Below are 19,089 nucleotides of genomic sequence, written 5' to 3'. Positions count from 1 at the left end.
CATATTTAGGCAATGAAACTGGTCAGTTTGTGGAGTCACCTCTAATAATTGTGTAGATCAAAGATTTGTGGATATATGTGATCAAATGTGCAGTTGCTAATTAGTATGTATTCACCTTTGCTGGTCATATTGACTGCCGTATGTACCAATTCCATGTTTACCACGCTTACTGTGTTGAAGTTATCACAACTGTCTTGCGGTACTGCTACAGGGATTTGCAACATGAACCTATGATGAACAACAACTTTATCTGGTAACATGTTTGCTTGCAATTTGGAATTCACTGTAAGCAAGTGCTACTTGTCGAAAGTGTGACCAAAGCGGACAAGATTTTACAGGACTGGTTAAAAGGAACTGTGCATACATGTAGAGAGAGAAGTGATTCATCTTGGCAGTAACTGGTTAATACCCTTGGAAGTCTTTTAGGAACTCTGTCCTTAGTCAAAATGTCACAAAGAAAAAAATCAAAGTTGGAAGCCTAGATCAAAGGAAGGAGTGAGGCTGGGGAGACTTTAGCAAGGAGAATCATAGAATGGTAGAAGACATCGAACAGCTTTTGGTCAACAAATGGGGCTTGCTCAAGGCACGTGTTTTGGTTCCATACTTGCTAGAAACTACTTTTGTCTATTTCCCATGTTAAATGCTTGTGAAAGCTCCTAATCCATAGTTGCTGCACTGTGCTTTGTTCAAACAACTGACCTCCGTGTAAGAAGTCGAGGGTGGATTTGTATATTTATCTTACTTAGCTTTTACAAGACTGTACCTGTTTTTTCTTTGCTTTTCTTTTGCCCTGAGAGCATTGTAAGCGCTATATTTTATCAGCACACCACAACTAAGCATCATAAAGCTGGCAGTGCCTACAGTGAGTTTCAGGAGGAAAAAATGGATTAGGGCTACTTGAAAGAATAGTATCTACTGTGCTACAGATCTCATCCATTGTGCATGGGATCTGTAAAACAAAGTGTTTAATCATAGCACTGAGTATTTGATTAGGTGTGATTAGGTGTGATCAGTGGTACAGCTCCGTGCATTAATTCTTATAATTGTGCTTTTCAGATTGGCAGCTTCAAAATTTATCAAGTTGGTATGTTCAATGCTTGAAAAGTTTTGTCAGGGGATTTAGCAAACAGACCAGGGAGAAAGGGATGAGTACAGCAGCATATCACCTTTGGAAGGTGTTGCTAGGCTGACAACAGCATGTAACAGATAGGTGAGCTGTTCCTGCAAGATCTGTCACAGGTTACTGAGTTCAAGGCATTCTCTAAAGGGTTACAAATGTAGTTATGGTTGAGCCGTGTACTGTATGACTCTCCAGCACTTTATACCATGTATGTTCATTTTTATTTTAAACTGGTCCTTGGTGGTTTAAGTGGATGGGATTCCCCCCAACTCCCTACCCCCCCAGCCTTTTTAATGTGCATTGTCAGTAGATTCCAGCAGCACTGCGTGGACCCTACTATATGAAAACATGGTAATCGGTTGGGATAGATAATTTAAGGATAAAGCTTTTGTGTGTATCCTTGAAAAATATTCTTTGGCAGATCTCTGTTATTTCCTTTAATATTCAGCTCTGAAGGCTACTAATCCAGACTTGACATTTCAGAAAAGTACTCAAACAGTAATCAACCTTTTCTCTGTAAAACCCATCCACGGTTGGAAAAGCTTATGTACAGATCTTATCTGTGACCCAAGAACACTTTTGTGAGAGAGAAGGCATCATAGTAAAGTTACACAAATGAAATTCATATATGATTTTTGCAAGTATTTTGTTTAAATATCTGGTGATTTCTTAGATCTTTTGTTTGTTTGTGTTTGAGCTGGGCTATTACTGTTTGAATTCTGCATGCTGGAATAGTAGAAGTTTTGTTAGAGATGTCCCATAAACACTGTATTCTTGCAGTGCCTTATGAGTAAAGATGGCAATTATATAATGAAGCAATTTGTTACTGACTGCTAAAAAGCTAGAAGTTAAGTGGATGGCTGACAATGTAAACATAACTACTGAACTTGTTAGCTAGCAAATTCTTGTAGTTGATATCAGGTCCACATTTTCCTTGTGTAAAGGGAACCCCTTTTCATATCTCCCAAGTGTCACTCATTTCTTATGTGAGAGGGAGGATCTGGTCCTGAAACAGAACAGATCTGCTAGTGAACCTAGCACTACGAAATAATAAAACTGGAGGAAATGAAGTGATACTAAAGGAAAACAGAACACCTAAATTATGCAAAATTTTTCTTTGCATTGTTCCTTGCTACCCATTTTTGGTTTGTTTGCTCTATGAGACCACTAGATGCCATACACTGTAGCTTTGCACAGGTAAAAGGGAGCTACTTTATCCCCTACCATGGGGCTCACTGAAGTAGAAATGAGTAGGTGCAGAGTGAAAGGAGTTCATGTTGTCCTGCACATTCACAGGGAATGGAGTTTCACGGGAAACCTTACTAGTTGTGCTGACTCGCCCATGGAGGTTTTTCACCTTTTGAGAGGTTTTTGTCTTAGCTCTTGAATTCTCGGGAATTGCCTTCAGAAATACCATATATGAGGTTTGCTCATTGCGATCTTACTACTTTTGCTAATCTAGTGGGTTTGAGTGTTTGTTTTTCTCTTTCTCTGTTTAGATGAGAGATCCTTGGAGCAGCAAAATTTTTCCTTTTTCTCAATGGACTCAAAGGTGCACCAAAGCATATCAGGCAGCAGGACACAAATGGCCTTAGCAAAAAGTACTTTGGAGTCCCAAGGAAGTAATTTCCTTCAAACAGTTTTATCATCAGTTACCACCCCTGTTGATGCGACTTTATTTAACCAAGAAGAAGTGTTCAGAATTTCAGAAGGAAGAAGTACGCCATTGGTAGATGTCTCTGTAACAAGCAATGAGGCTTTCTTAAGTGATGATGACTTTATTAGCTCGTTTCCAAAGGCACAGTGGACTTCTCCACTGAAGTCTTTTGCAGTTTTAACAGATCACACAGTTAATACAGTAGAGCCATCAAGAGAAACGTTAGAAACTGTATCGCTAACACCTTCATTATCAGTCCTTTTTTCACCGTATGATATCTCAAAAACAGCACAGCAAAAGACTCCGTTGAGCACTGTCCCTGAACGCAGTAACACTCTTACGGAATTGAAGCCTTTTGTACCAGATAGAGAAATGTTAACGGGAAACAGAGACTTGTCACTGTACCCTCCAAATACAGCTATTTATTTATCTTCCATTTCTTCCGAGGCAGGAGTTGCAGTGTGGGAAAACACAAATGCGAGTTTAACAGCTCTGCCTTTTGGGGCTGCTTCAGAAGAGTTGCCTCTTCATCTCCAGCTGCTGGATAAAACTGTGACCCCAGATGCCACAGCACAAAGTACAGAGCCATATGGTGACATTTATGCTGACGTGAGTAGCAGGGCAGTAGAAACTCACAGTTTAACAACCTACCCCACTCCAAGCATTCCCTGGCCCACACCAGCTTCAGCAGCCAATGCCGAGCCTGCTTTGTTTCCTGTTAGTCTTCCACTTACATCTTTCCCACTTCACTCAGCTGCCGTTTCCACAGACTCTAATACAGTTCTTAATGCCAGTCTGTTTACACATGAATTCTCTGGTACAGCACCAACTTTGCCTGCCAGTTCTGAAATACCAAGTCAATCAGAGCTTGTCAGTGAGCTCACAAGTCCAGTGCCTTTCATGAGATCATACAGTTCTTGTCTGTATTGTGACTCAGTTTCACTTCTGCCAGAAGCAGGCTTTTCCCCGGAACATGATGTGGGTTCAGGTGATTACATTGAAACTTTGTCCATCGCAGCCTCTGAAGTACAAGGTTTAACACCAGTTACAACTATAATTACTGACAGATATGAATTAGAGGAACCTACACCTGAGATTTTTGATACTTCTTTTCCATCGAGACCAGTTGTTTCATTTTCTTCAAGACTTGCAGAAATCCCCGATTCAAGCATGTTTTTATTAAGCACTGCAGACACTATCCTTAACACTAGAACACCCGTAACAGTGTCTTCTTCCTACCATCAGCCTCCTCAAGGAACATCACTGAACATCTCTTCCCAGTTTACTCTCCCTCTTCTGGAGACAATTTCTTTGACACCAAGCACTCATGTAGAACTCCCTGGTGCCACCAGTGTTCTATTTGACTCCTCCTTCATCCCAAGTGAACCGGTAGCATCATTTGCCATCAGTCGTACAACTTTGCTGGAGACGCCAGAAATAATGCCATCAGAGTCTGTGTTTTTGCTTGACAAGACGTCTACAAGGGAGGAACTGTCTTTAAAAGGTTCAGATTTTCCATCCAGTCTTTTATCAACACCACTTCTTATTGAACCTAGCTACTCGCCTTTGTCATCAGCCATACTGAGTTCTTACTCTGTCATGCAAAGCGATTTATCAGCATTCTTACCTCAGACTTTGTTGACTAGGACATCAGTGCTTTCCGAGGATGTTTCCAGCTGGGACTTAGCTACCACTGTCAGCTCTGCCACTGATGCTGAGATTTCTCAGTTCCCTCTCAGCCAAGCATCATACTTTTATTCAAATGCAACATCTGTTCCAGGTGCACATGTTCCTGAAATGACACTATCATCAGATTTTCACTCTGACTCATCCATGTTTCTGGAAGCTCCCTCAGTATTGCCAGCGAGCTCTGAAGTTGTGTTTACCTCAGCTGTTACAGGAGCTACCTCTCAGTTGGAACCTTCACTCTCCACCTCTCACTCCGTGGTTCCTACCCTGGTGCTGACCGCTTCCTACCCCCAGTCTCTTACCAGCAGCATCTTGCTCAATGAAACAAATCTGATCTCTTTGTTTACTACCTTTCCGTCAACCCCTGTCTTAAATGTATCTTCATCTCTGCTCTCAACTACTTCAGCTTCTGGTGAGGATATTGGTGCTACAGTTAACCCCACGCTGCTTTTAACGTCTCGCAGCGAGAATGGTTCCCACACAGCCCTTCCTCCCACTGACTCTGACAACCTGACTTCACGTTCCGACACCAGCAGCGTGATGCCCTTTCCTACAGCATCTCTCTCCATGACCACATTGTTTGCTCCCACGCTGTTTCCTCCGACTTCCAGCCCTCCTACTGGATACGAAGTTCCGGTAGGAAGCAGCATAACTTCTGGCACTGATGCATCAGCCACTTCCACCACTGTCCTCACGACCACTGCTACGAGTGCTACAGGCAGCCTGGGGAACTTCTCCTCCACCCCTCTGGTGATCACTACTCCATCTGAAGCTGTGGTCCTAACCTCTGCCGTGACCACTACCAGGCAACCCTATGTCTGCGACATCACGGTTCCCGATGCTTACCTAGTCACTGCTGGTAAGGTATTCCTATCATTCTAGTTTGTTCTTCAAAAGCCATCCTAACGAGACCCCTTAGCTCAGTTGTGGGTGTTGAATTAGCCAAGTGAACCTTTCAAAGAAACATGGTGTAAATTTAGCTGTAAAACAGCTGTAAAAGCATTGATTTATCATTTACTCTTGAACATAATAGAAATCACTTGAATAAAGTCCATTGTGATAGTGAATTCCATGTACTTTACACTGCACAGGGAATGAAATTGTCTTCTAAAATTTCTGATCCGTATGCTGAGTTAGAGGCTTCATTGTCATTTCATGGGTTGTAAATTAATGTTACTGTCATGGTACTGTTCTGCCAAACTATTAAATGTTCTGACTGAGTAAGTTTCTCCTTTCAGTTGTTGCTGCTGTCTGTAAAAAAAAAAAAAAACTGCATGTGAGGTAATGTTGTAATATGAAAAAGGAGAGTTGATTTTAAAAACGTTTGGGTTTTGTTATTGTTTCTGTAATTTTACTGTACTAGCTTACGTTTGTGTTTTTGCTATTCCCATACTTACTTCAGTCGCATTTGGTGTGTTTGTAACCAGAAAAAGTGACGTTAGTGTGTTTCAAAATTAATTTGTGCTTGCTTTTTAGGTGTTTTCCTACCTTTTCCTAGCTTGTTAATAAAATAATACCAGCGAACTAATCCAAGGCAGCTGCAGAAGTGCTGCACGTTCTGTAGTAAGCAACACATTTTGCCCTTAAGATTTGCACAATGAGCATCATAATCTCATCCTTCAGCTGTGAAGGTGACCTGGCTATGCTGATGATGAGGAAGATTATCTTTTTAACCTGTAATTTGAGATTTGAGTACTTTTGTAGGCAAGTTACCGATGGAAGGTAAATGTAGAATGACAATATGACACTTTTCACTTGTTTCCTTGACCACAATCACAGACATCCATGGGTATGTGGGGTTTTTAAGGCAGTTTCTTACTCCCTTTCAGTAATTAATGTCAAATTTGTTTACTTTTTATTTAAGAGAAAAACAGATGCATATTTTCTGTGGCTTTTCCTGACCTCATCTGCATTCCATGTGTTGCTTACAAAACTTGAGCTGTGTTTTGACAGCAGACTTGTTGTGCACAGGTCAGACTGAATGTGCTGTGACTTTGAATCCACTTTGAATGCCTCAGTGGCTCTTTAGAAGATTGATTTACTGGAATGCTAAAGACATTAGATATGGAAAAAACAAAACAAGAGAAAAAAATAAACCGAGTGCCTTAAACTCTATGTAAAGTCACTTTTTAGGGTACAGTCACACCTCTATTGGTTTCCTTGTCCATTGCCACATCCATTTGATGTAGTTGACCTCATTGCCTGCTTTTTCATGCATTGCACAATTTAAAATGCAGCTTTGAACCAAAGCCCAAGAGATGAAGCTAAAATGTATTTACTGAATGACATTAATTTCCAGTGCTGGCCCAAGGAGCTGTTATACAAAATGTCAGTGAATCCATCAGAGAAGTGCTCAGAGTTCAGTTCAGGCGATCAGTAGAGCTAGAGGTAAGTGGTATGAAGTGTGTACAAGTACTCTTTGATCATTGTAATACAGTAGTGGTTTTAGCTCACAGGCTAAAACTGTGATTTAAAAACAACACATGTGGTACTGTATCAGAGAGAGGTTTGTTCTAGCTTAAATGTTAGTTGTATTTTGTTGAGCTTGTTTTTAATGTGACTATGACATCAGTTTTTTAACTTTTGGAGTGTCATAATTTTCTAGGAGAAACCTTTCCTGGTTTTGACAGAGGTGAGCAAGCAGTGCCCAGCTTCTGCTGCTCAGCTTCTTTGGCTGATGAATTGAAACTAAATTGAAAAGCCTTTCTCCTTTAGAAATACCTGTTAAAAAGTTTTGTCTCTTCTGCTACCTGATTATGTACTTTATCATCTTTAACAAAACAATACCTTCTGCACAGTCTTGTGCTATTTTATGTTGTGAGGCCATCAATACTTTCAGAGGAAGTGACAGATTCTCAAGTGCATGACTGGGCAGATGAAAAAGGCAGGGGAAAAACATCATATGCAATGGTGAGATGTTATTTTTAAGTCTTCAAATATGTGTGACTCCTGTTCTTCCCCCACTCACAGGACTAGGAATTGCTGTGCTCTGGGTTTTTCTGAAAGCTTCCTCTGCTTTGATGTTCAAGGAATCATCTTTGAGCAGTATTTCAGTGTTGTTTCTTAACCTCAAAGTGAGTGTCTGGTTGAGATGAGGTTTAAAGACCCTTTTCCCCTCCTCTCTTCAAGCCCCCTGTGTGAGAGAAGTCTGTAGAGGTAGTTTGGGGTACCTTTGTCGTATAATCAGATGAGTAATACTGGGGAAAAAAATTAAATATTTTAGTGGAATTACTGTTGTAGGTGCAGGTTCAGCTTCACTTGCAGTTTTTTATGTCTTTATTGATCTAGCTGTGACAGCCTAGCACTACATTATCTTACTTTGAGTCTATAATCTGCTTTTCGTTACATACTCAAGTAACAGTTTGAAGTTTGAACATGACTTGAGTTTCACCATGCACAGAAACCCTCGGTGTCTTTAACTTCTACTTGCCAATCTGTGTGGAGAAACAGGGTTTTGACAGCTCGTGTATAATCACTGCATTTGGTAATTAAACAACTCCTGTCTGATGTTTGAGAACATACCTCACTACTACTCGGTCAAGACAGGAGCATTACAAATTTCTGCCAAACTTCAGATACTTTGAGCTGCCACTATAAATTATGTTTAGTTTAGGTCCTTTTAGCAATACCTGCTCAGAAGCTTTTTGGGTTTTTTCTTCTGGTTTGTGTATTCCATATTCAGATGGTGCAAACTGGCATAGCAAAGTAGAAGTCAAAAGCACATGATGATAGAACAGGACTAATTTTCAGTGACCTTATATGCATCAATAATATGGAAGTGCTTACCCTCTTAATAGTTACAACAGTAAGACAAAATCTGTTGCTAAGTATTTGAAGGTAGACTGGAGCAAATATTTGTTATCTTCTTTATATTTTTGCCCTTTAAATTCCTTCCTTTCATGCCTGCTTTTGCCTTGTAAAGCTCTCAATAGGATATTTTGGCACTAAGGCTTCTCAGAAGCAACTGCTTTTATAAATAATTCAGTTAGTCCTGCTTCTTTCTTTGCAAATTTCTTGTTATCAAAAGAAGAAAACATGTCTGTGGAATCAGTTATGCTTATTTTGTGCTGGAATACTATCATACGTGTTCTTTGTGATGCCTTGGGTATGGGTTTCGCACTAAAAACAGTCACCAGGGAGTGTCTTCACTTCTAATAGTGGAGTACTATCAAGACTGTTATTGCAAATAAAGAGCTGTCTATAATATTAATTTGTTGAGTTGGTGACATAATGCAAAATTTTGAACGTAATTTTTCTGTATTACTAGGCTTAATTAATCAAACAGACCTGACTTTTGTTAGTTGAGAGTACCCGAGAAGAGAGTATACATTTGCAAGTTATGGTAAAGCAGCGAGCTTCTCCAAGCTGCTTTTCTACTGTATCTCCTGTTACAGCTCACAGATGTTATTTCCTTGCTGTGATGTAATGCACAGTAAATCAGGAGACAGTCTTGTTAAATTTAACTTGGTAGTACTAAATGCTTTAAAAATAAAATCCATGGCAACAGTAGATGTAACTACTGCTCACTTTAAGTACAAGCCAGGTTTAACACTAAGAGGAGAATCAAAACATTTTTTCCCAACTTTTTCAATTGGAATTTTGGTCTCTGCTTCTTTATTATTTCAAACATTCTGAGTTGTTGAAGTGGGGGAAAAAAAAAAGAGCCAGTCTTGAATCCAGCTTAATGAAAAAAACTTTTGTCTTTTTTTTTTTTCCTAGCAAAAGTCCTTATAACAAAGTGAGAATACCCTAAAAATTTGAAGTTTTTTCCAGTTGTTCTCAATGTATTTGCATCTGCAAAAGAATAAGACTCTATTGTGTGAATAAGAGTAATTTTTGTCAACTTTCTCTAATGTAAACCTTATGACACTTGGGTAAGGTCTGTTACACAATGTTCTGTTGACTTAGCCTTGTTGCGTTGGGCTGTGAAATAAAACAGTGTTGGCAGTGATTTGCTGCCAGGACCCCTGGTGCCATTAAGTTCACGCCAACAGGAAAAAGCATTTTGCCAGCCTCGTTTGTGCTTGGAAATTTTATCATCCAGCATAGTGTATACCTCAGCCACTTTGTTGCTGTATTTTGTGCAGGATTTTGGTCTTGTCCTTAGTATATTGGTTTCTAGTATCCAAAATCAGCAGACCCCTGCCTTCCAAGTAAGGAGATCAGTTCCTTGTTGGGCAGTTAAATACTTCTTTCAAAGATGCAACCTTGTGGACTTGGCACTGGCTTCATCACTATCCACTGCTGATGAATTTCTGGCTGGTACCATTGAAGTGTGTAGAAACAGTGAGAGAATCGTTGCCTTAGGATCCTAAAATGTAGCATTGCATAGAAGCAGAAGCTTTGTTTCATTTTTAAGACCCGGGAGCCTTTGTAGCCCATCTTCAGGAAGTTAAATGCTCCCTGCAGGCGCTTTACAGGATGCTTTAGTAAGGTATTGGAGAGAAAATTAGTTGTTCATGCTTTCGGCTAGATGTTTACACAGCATAATGCAGTGTAGTGTAGGCTTGGGTTAGACTGCAGTAGAGATGCATCTAATAAAATATTTTAGCAACACTAATCAATAGCAAATGCTAAGGGAACACCATAAGTGATGGAGTAAGCATACCGTGATGTTTTCCCAAATACTCTAAGCCTCTAGTAAATCGAGGCTTGAAAACTTTATGAAAAGTGCTCTCTTTTGTGAGGGCAACTTTGAATGAGATTGTGTACTGGAAACTACAGAGTTGGATTAGCCGTTGCACTTTGCAGAAGGGAGAGCTTAACTTGTGGTGTAAATGTTCTCTGCTCCTACTGAAGGTTTCTGCTTTTGCTGTCTGAACTTCTACAAAGTGCACATGGAGTTTTGCAGATTTCTCTGGGATTTTGGCCTGAAATGTTAAGAAATTTGTACTTGTTTACTTGAACAGGTGGCACTAAAATGTGATGGTTCAGTGAGCTGTTTGTTCACATTCAACTGTCCTGGCAATAGAGGTGAAACCTCCAAGAGAGGGTTGGATAGATTGCTGGGTGTGTGAACCCTAGAGCTATGACAAGAGGAGCTATTCTCATTCGTGAATCAAGAGTCGTGAGCTATGCTTATCTAGTCTAGATAACTTTTTGCAAACTTCTCTGTGAATTAGCTTATAGACAGCATCATGCTGGTATGGCTGTATTACTCCAGTCATCTGAATGAGGCTGTAGAGAGCCAACTAGACAACCCTGCAATATTTCAAGCAGAAATAGCTATTGTTTTGATCTGTAGTGGTTCTCATCTACCTACCTCAAAAATTATACTTAAAAGGGCATTTTTCCCCTAAAATTTCCATTCTTCTGGCATTGCTGTTGCTCTTGTGCTGCAGTGAAGTACAAAAGAGAAAGTGTTAACTGTTCAGATGAAAAAGTCTATGCAAAACTCCAGGGGAGTGTTCACAGTAGGCTACTTTCACTGATTGCATCTATGGTGCGCTGCAATGGGTCAGAGATGGAGGCATGAGTTAGTCATCACAGGCTTGTTTTCCTGGCTGAAATACCTGACCCTGCTAGTGCAATAAATATATACTGCCTATACTAGACCTCTCTTCCCCAGCATATATTACTCTAGAAATCACCAGCAAATTGTCATTGGGATTTGTAATTCTAATTCCTCTTTTTCTTGCCTTTTAAGTTATCTCCTTTGCAAGTAATAGGCAGCCTCTCTTACGACATGTCTTACCCATTGTAACTGCCGTTTCCATTTGACAAACTGAAACTGCAGAGATCATTTCATCCTCAGATAAAAGGATAAAATTTCAGATAAGAGGAACTGAAAAGAGCTGTGCATATTATTCATATCAAGCAAATTTCAGTTTTGTGGATCTAAAATCATTTAAATAAAAGCCAGAGCTGCATATATTTGTGGACTGAGAAGGAAGAAAGGAATAATGAGCAGCATGGGATTTAGAGGACAGGAAAGAGCTGTTGCTGTCTTATCTGAACAGCAATTACCATCACTTTATAGTGTTGCAGAAATATCAGTAAGAAATATATATTTCACAATTTAAATAGCACTATGCTTTTCTATAAAGCTGATCCTGAAGTTGAAGGTATCTAACATCCTTTCACCAGTGCCAAGCCTGCAGGGTAGTAGTATCTCTTCATCTAAGAGATGGCACATTTATCAGAAACTCTGGGTCTCTGGTTTAGATTGTTTATTTATTTGTGAGACCATCATGTTGGTAATCTCAAAATATTTTAGCATAACTGCCTTAGGCAAATAAAAACAAACTGGGGGATTAAAATAAAGAAGAAAAAAAAAAATAATGCAGGGGAAACAGGTGTCCTTGATTTTGAGAGAGTTTCTTTGAAGGAGAGAAGACACTGCAATATGTTTAAGTAAATAAAAACCTTCAGTTCATTTTTACATAGGTGACAGAGAAATAGTGGATAATAGTGTGTGTATGGAAATATTCACCTCCGTTTGTATTTAACTTACAGTCTGATTTCTTTTACATGATGACTAAGACTTCTCAAGGGTTTTAAGAAGATTCAAAGTCAGGAGCTGAATTGGAAGAGGAAAATTGTAGTTGTGGTAACTACTGAAATAAGCAGATGAAGTGTTGTCTGGAAGAAATCATTATTAAGTGTGAAAATTATATCCATAAATCACAGGTTATGTGTATTTATTGAATATCACATGTGAATGGTATAGGATGTATTTTCTATGTGGCACATGACTGAAACACAGAAGCTATGCAAGCACTTCAGTAAGTAAACAACAATTTTATATGGGAACTTATGTACTCTTAAGGGATTGCAGGCGAAGGAGGAGTGCTACTATGCTGGGATGTGCTAAACCAAGAGGTGTTGAGATTGCTGTCTTGTACTGAAGAGGTTCTAGTAGATGCATCTAGCACAGTGGAGTTGCCTCTCTGATGCATGGAGAAGAGACTGCGAGGCACAGAACTATTGGAGTGTTTGTGCTCTATTCCCTCTTTGAAAAGTAAAGATTGCATTTTCTTACATCTTGACGATGTGGCTTTGAAATATGCAAGACTATGTAGGTCTAAAGCATTGCCAGATTTCACATTGAAGATGGGATTTTAAAAATTTCTTTTTCTTTTTTTTGTAGGTTTATAAGATTTACCCCAAATTTGCTTTCTTGGTGACATCAGGTCCTTTTGTTTACACGGCAGTAGCTGTCATAAATGTACTTGTCAACAGCAGTCTTATTCGTGGGGAGGCCCCCATGATTCTCTCACTCCACCCTTCTTTCACTGTGCCAGATAACAGATTCCAAGTTCAGACAGGTGAGTTCTTCCTGACACAAAGAGAAGATGTAGCTTCCTATTGATTCACACTTCTTCACTTACAATTAAGTCAACACCCTGCATTCTATTACTGACTCTTAATTCTTGGTTGTTAGTGAAATACTTGCCAGATCTGTGATTGAGGATGATAAATTTCAAACAGTTAACCCTGAAATTCCATGAATCTTTCAGGAATTTTTTTTGGGCACGTTGCAAAATAACTGTGCTCTTCTACTTGCTTCAGAAAGTAAGAAGAGAAGAAAATTATTTGTGAAACGTTTATTCATTTTAAAAAAACTCATAAAATCCCAGTGCAGCTATTTTATAACACTTGAGCCAAGTTTGAAATTATGTTTACCTGAAATGCTACTTTTTAGAATTCTCATTATGTAGGAGAATTGGTGAGCAGGACTGATTGCTTGTCTATAACATGGGCAGGACAATTGCACATGTCATATTCAGCCTTCCATGGCTGCTATATGGCAGAAGTTTATATTAAATCCATGATTAATATTAATCTGAAGTAGAATATTACCCATCTTATAGATTTATCGTTTAAAATCTTCTTCAGATGCTATTTGCATACCAAAACCACCTACCTGCTTGGCTGACTGCCCAATTAAGTAGTGACAGGGATTGAGTATATAGACAAAGAGTTAATGAATGTCAAATGTGGTGCTTTTGTTCAGGTATGTTTCATGTGTTGTTTCTGCTCTGTTAATAACTATATTAAGACATTGCTTCTTTAATTGTGCACATGTGATGTCTTTTAACACCGCCTACCATGGTTATATAGGTAGACAGTAGATGTATTTTCTGTTCTTAAACCATGTAGGACATTGCTATTGGGATTTGTAACTTCATCATAGCATTGCTTTGGGTAAGGCTATATGAGGAAATACACAGATATATATTTAGTTAAGATCTGTGTGTATACTCACGTTCCCCTACACCCTGTCTTTCACTCCTATGCTCACTCTTTCTCTCCTGTGAAGACTACAGTGTATGTATCTAGATTTAAAAGATTGATTGCTAATTAAGTGTTTTTAAAGTGTTAGACTGATACTAATGTGTATTAATGGACCCACTATGTGGTCTTTTAGGCAAGCTAAATACTATATTTCAGTCTACAAGAAAAAAGAGATTTGTTACTTTTCTCCTTAAGGTTTTCATTGATCTGTTGGTTACTAAGGATTTCAATGTGACTGATTCGGTGTTCCAAGTTGTGTAAAATTAGCCACATGTATGTAGTGAAGGTCTTTCCATATGCAAGAGGAGACAGTGAGTATTTTATCACGAATATTTTTCACTAATCTAATACTACTGCAACAAATATGAGTACAGACTTTATGACATCAACACAAAATTTTTTTACTGCATTTTTACCCAGTGTTGCACTGAACTTGTCATGAACTCCATGAAAAAGTGATAGCCTTGTGGATTCTCTTGCTTGCTTTGTTCTCTCTTATGAAGATGCTGGTCTGTAGTAAAAAAGCGTAACTTTTGCCTTCAGTGCTTCAGTTTGTACCTCGGAACGTGGATGTTAGGTTCTGCAACTTTAGCCAGCGCATTGAGAAAGGGCTGACAATGGCATTCAGGGAGGTGAGCAAGCATCAGGAGTTCTACAACTTCACTGTGCAGGTAAGAAAATTAGTATGTTTTATGTCCATCCCTTTTTCTTCTCACCTTTGGTGCTCCTGTGTTTCATCCAGTCGGTAAAATGAGTTATGTGTTCACTGGCTGCCACGTGCCATCTAGATCAAGTAGAATTATGAGGCTTTGTTATGAGGTCAGAATTTTTTTTCTATACAAAATGATATGGCACCACATACCCCCTGGTTTCAAGTTTTCTGAAAAAAGAATCCAATCAGAGAATCCTAAGGGCTGGAAGGGGCCTCAAAAGATCCATCTAGTCCAACCCTACTTTGGAACCTCTTATGTTTCAGCTTATAGCCGTTGCCCCTTGTCCTGTCATTGGACATCACTGATAACAACCTGGCTCCATCCTCCTGACACCTGCCCATTACATATTTGTAAACATTAATGAGGTCACCCCTCAGTCTCCTCCAAGCTAAAGAGCCCCAGCTCCCTCAGCCTTTCATCATAAGGGAGATGCTCCACTCCATCATCTTTGTGGCCCTGCACTGAACTGTCTCCAGCAGGTCTCTGTCCTTCTTGAACTGAGGGGCCCAGAACTGGACACAATATTCCAGATGCATCCAAGATGGTGATTTGTATCCGAAAGCAGTTTTGAATATAATGGGGTTCATACTTTTTGATGTAAAGGCTACCCCAACCCTTGCCAAAGTCATTCCCATCAAATTTTACTGTTACAGAGTAGGGTGGGGTTAGAATGTTTTTGTAGGAAGACAACATTCAGGTCTTACTGTCACACAGGGGATCTTATAAGGGAATATAGGAGTTATATGCACTCTGCCATTATGTAGGCTAACATGCTAGTTTCTTCCGAGGTTTAGAAATACTTACAGCAGTGTATGATGTTCATGGTAGCTGCTACTGGAACTTCATGTGTGAAATGTATTGCATGGGTGCTGAAACAAGCAGAGCTTAACTCCCTGGAAAATCAGTAATTTAACTTAATGAGACCAACTCCCTCGTCTGTTTGAATTCTTAAATTTAATTTAGCTTTGTTGTAATACCAAAATTAGTAAAAATTTTATCGTGTTGTTTAACTGGCACCATAAATGCTCATCTGTGGTACCCTAAAATAAAATCAAATCAGGAAAAATGACATAAACTTTCTAGTAGATAAAGTACTGTATAGAACATACAGTAAAATGCTGAGAACTGTGCTACTGAATGACACAAAGTGATTGAAGACAGAACATGCAAAACAGTTTCTTGGACTATCACTTCAGTAACCTTTTATTTTAAATACCTTCTTACTGTCTGGAAGAGATCTGTCTATGTGAACAAGGTTGCTGAGTACACAGTGCCAAAATAAGGCTTCTAACCAGTGGTAGGTAGTATCTGGACATGCAAGGTCCAGGAGGTCTTGACCTGAGAGAACATCCATTTGCAGAATGTTTCCTTACCATGGTGTCTTCCTGTCCTTTGTAGATACTCAGTTTGGTATTCATCAAAGATTTCTTTATCAATAGATTTCTTGTTCTGACTGTCTCTCTAGGTTTTTTATCATTTTGTGGACTGTGGCTTTCAGATCATTCTAGATTATGGTTGACCTTAAAGGATAACTCTTAGAAAAGAAATTCTAATGTAACTGCCTCTTCTGAGACTCAGCAGATTTGAAACAACCTGGAATAGATGTTCCTCTGTTGTGATGTGAACTGCTCTTCCTCATCTTCATATTATGGAAAAAAAAAAAAACCTGTCAAGGAATGAATGGAAATGCAAGGGATTTGATTTGACTGACTGTACTCCAATCTTGTCTTTTCAGATCCTGAATATAACTCTGAGTCGGCCTGGGGCAGCATTTCGACAAGGCCCTGTGAGTGTTGTTTTTGCCATCCGAGATAGATACGGTTTTCTAAATGGATCTGAAGTCAGTGAGCAGCTAAGAAACTTGTCTGTGGTGGAATTCAGCTTCTACCTGGGCTTTCCTGTGCAGCAAATTGCTGAACGTGAGTACTCACTGTTTGCCAAGACTGTGAAATGCTTAGTATTTTTTCCTCTTTTTCAAGTATTTTTGTGCTGCATCAAGTAACTGATTTGTATCATGAATTCTGCAGAGTAGCCCACATGCCTCTCTCTGCTCACATTTTGCATTGTCAGTGTTGCAGCAACTTGTTGCTTTTGTCAGGATCTTTTCCTTCCACAGTGGGCCAGTTGTCTTTAGAATCATAGTTGAACCTGGCTTCATTTCCTCTGGTCTTCAGTCAATATTGCTGTGAAGTGTGATCTGAAGTGCACTGTAGACCTGTATGTCTACAGGGATCTTTGCTGCTTCTTAGCAGGGTTTTCTACTTTGGACTTTCCTGCTGGCAATTTGAAAGGAGGTTGGGACATCCCTTTTTTTTTATAGTAGCTAGCAACAGGACAAGGGGTAATGTGATTAAGCTGGAACACAAAAAGTTCCACTTAAATATAAGGAAAAACCTATTTCACTGTGAGGGTGACGGAGCAGTGCAACAGGCTGCCCAGAGGGGTTGTGGAGTCTCCTTCCTTGGAGGTCTTCAAGACCCGCCTGGACATGTTCCTATGTGACCTGATCTAGGTGAACCTGCTTCTGCAGGGCGGTTGGACTAGATGATCTCGAAAGGTCCCTTCCAACCCCTACCATTCTATGATTCTATGACTTTGTGTTGTATTTAACTGCACATGTTCCAGGCCATGGCCATCCTAAACTTACATTAATGAGAACTGCCTACATAGCAGAGTTTGCTTGACACTCTGTCTTGACAACTCAAGTTTGGTTAGATTTTTCAGATTACCTCAGTCTCATAAATAAGCAAAATTTCTAAGCTCAACACTTATCCTTATACATTAATGGATTCTTTATGACAGAAATGTCTTGTGAACATAAGCAGGATCATAAGAGAAAAGCACTTACCTTTCCTGGTCACAGGTGTAACTATTAACCCAGTCCATTATTTCCCAGTTTCTCCTATGCCACTCTCCTTTCCAATGCAGATTTTAAATTTTTAGAGTTATTTTGGGGAGCTATATAGATGTATAGCACCTGACAGAGTGATTCTCTTTGTACAGTTCAATGTCTAGTGGAAAGTCGGGCCCAGTGGCAACTACTGTTCGTTATGCAGCTGTACAGTAGCATGTCAGCAAAGACAATGTAAGAGAGTGGTTGTCAACAAAAGAAGTTATTCTCTGTAGCAACTTTTGATCCATATAAGATGGCCACACTGGATACTTTTCCAATAACTGGAAGTAATGTAAATGTACTAATTTTTTGAAACTTCTTGGGGTTTTTTTCAGCATTTTGAACCCTCTGTTCCTGTTACCAACTAAAAAGATGTAGCAGACCATTATCTATTTTCCTTCAAACATTTCTGCTCTCAGTCAGTCTCAGACAGACTGTACTTGAGCAGTGGTAGCTGTATGCAACTGAACTAGGACCAAAAGCCTTTGAGAATCTTTGTCTGTAGAAGACTTGTCTGTAGAAGCATTTCTTTTGTTCCATGTGAGGCCACAGAATTTCTCAGGTTGCAGGCTGTGGTCTATATCTCTCACTGAATTCAAATTAAATGCTGCTCTTCCCTTGGTTACTTGAATAGACATTTCTTTTTACTCTGCATTGTCTCTTTTGCACCTTTACCCTAACATTTATTACTTTTGGTCTCTTGGGTGTTATTTTCAGTGTCATAGAGGTTTTTTTCCTGTGACATACACACATTGGGTCCTACAGTTCTGGGGTGGTATTTGTAGTGAATTTGCAGGTTTCCCCTTGCTGAGAATCCATCTTCTGGATTGTGTGATGGAGCTATAGTGCAATTAAATGATAAAAGAATTTCTGCCAAGGTAGCTGTATCCTGAAAGACATGCTGGTCATAGGGGGAAGACCTTCCCAGTTAAACATTGGGGTGCAATTATACATGCATGTACACTCTTCTCTTTATTTTCCTTTTCTTAAGAAATTTGAAGGTAAATTCTCTAGTGCTTTTGGGAAGAGCTCTCCCTGTGTTACCTGCATACTTGTAGTGCCTGGCCAGTTGGGCTGATTCCCAGTCAGTGGCGGTAGAGCTCTGTGGTAGCTCACGTTAGCGAAAATGCCACACAAAGTAGAAGGAGAGAAGAGGTCAGGCAATGCCTTTGGAAAGTGGTCTCATTCACATTTCTCCTCCTTTCCCGACTACTCTGAGCATTTGAAGTGAAGTAGTAGAGATGTTTGCTGTTGTGACTTGGCAGATTTAGCCTCTGTTAGTACAGTGGCATGTCCAAGCCTCTGGGTGAGTCATCTCTAGAACTCTGTTTCTAAAGCTTCAGAAATTGTTTGTTTATTCCTGCTGGCAGTTTGAAACAAGTATGCCAACAGCACGGTGATTTCATTTCTGCAAATTCCAGCAGAGGCCTCCAGACTTCAGATACAAAATTATTCTTCCTCCCCTCAAATCCACCAAATCTCCCAAACAATACCAAATCTTAAATCCTCAAGCAGACCTTTAGTGTAGGAAGACAGTTACGCATCAGTGGTGACTAAGTCCATCAAGATACCCACCTTATAACCAGATGATTCTATTTGGAACTGTTGAAAAATGCTGTTTCTTTGGTGCACATCCCCAGTAGTAAGGATGATGACAGCTGAAAAATATCCTTTCCTTCAGTGACCTTACCTAATTGCTGCTCTTGTTTATTGAATAAATGTTGCAAACAGAGCATAGCACTCATCTCAGACATCTTAGCCAGAGTTTGTTGGTGTCTCT

General features: G+C 39.5%; 1 protein-coding gene across 3 annotated transcripts in view; it reads left to right on the top strand.

The window, feature by feature from the left end:
- The window catches only part of KIAA1549 (KIAA1549 ortholog), a 144,730-nt gene that overhangs the window by 65,498 nt on the left and 60,143 nt on the right, over nucleotides 1–19,089 (top strand). For all 3 annotated transcript variants that reach the window (XM_062011122.1, XM_062011114.1, XM_062011127.1), the window contains exons 2-6: nucleotides 2,620–5,325; nucleotides 6,766–6,854; nucleotides 12,556–12,733; nucleotides 14,247–14,374; nucleotides 16,152–16,335. In XM_062011122.1, coding sequence (XP_061867106.1) covers nucleotides 2,620–5,325; nucleotides 6,766–6,854; nucleotides 12,556–12,733; nucleotides 14,247–14,374; nucleotides 16,152–16,335 — 3,285 coding nt within the window. The remainder of the gene's footprint in view (nucleotides 1–2,619; nucleotides 5,326–6,765; nucleotides 6,855–12,555; nucleotides 12,734–14,246; nucleotides 14,375–16,151; nucleotides 16,336–19,089) is intronic.

Source organism: Colius striatus, chromosome 1, assembly GCF_028858725.1.
Source record: "Colius striatus isolate bColStr4 chromosome 1, bColStr4.1.hap1, whole genome shotgun sequence".
In the NCBI taxonomy this organism is placed as follows: domain Eukaryota; kingdom Metazoa; phylum Chordata; class Aves; order Coliiformes; family Coliidae; genus Colius; species Colius striatus.
The sequence above is the reverse complement of the archived record's forward strand: the minus strand, read 5'-3'. Positions and strand labels throughout refer to the sequence as shown.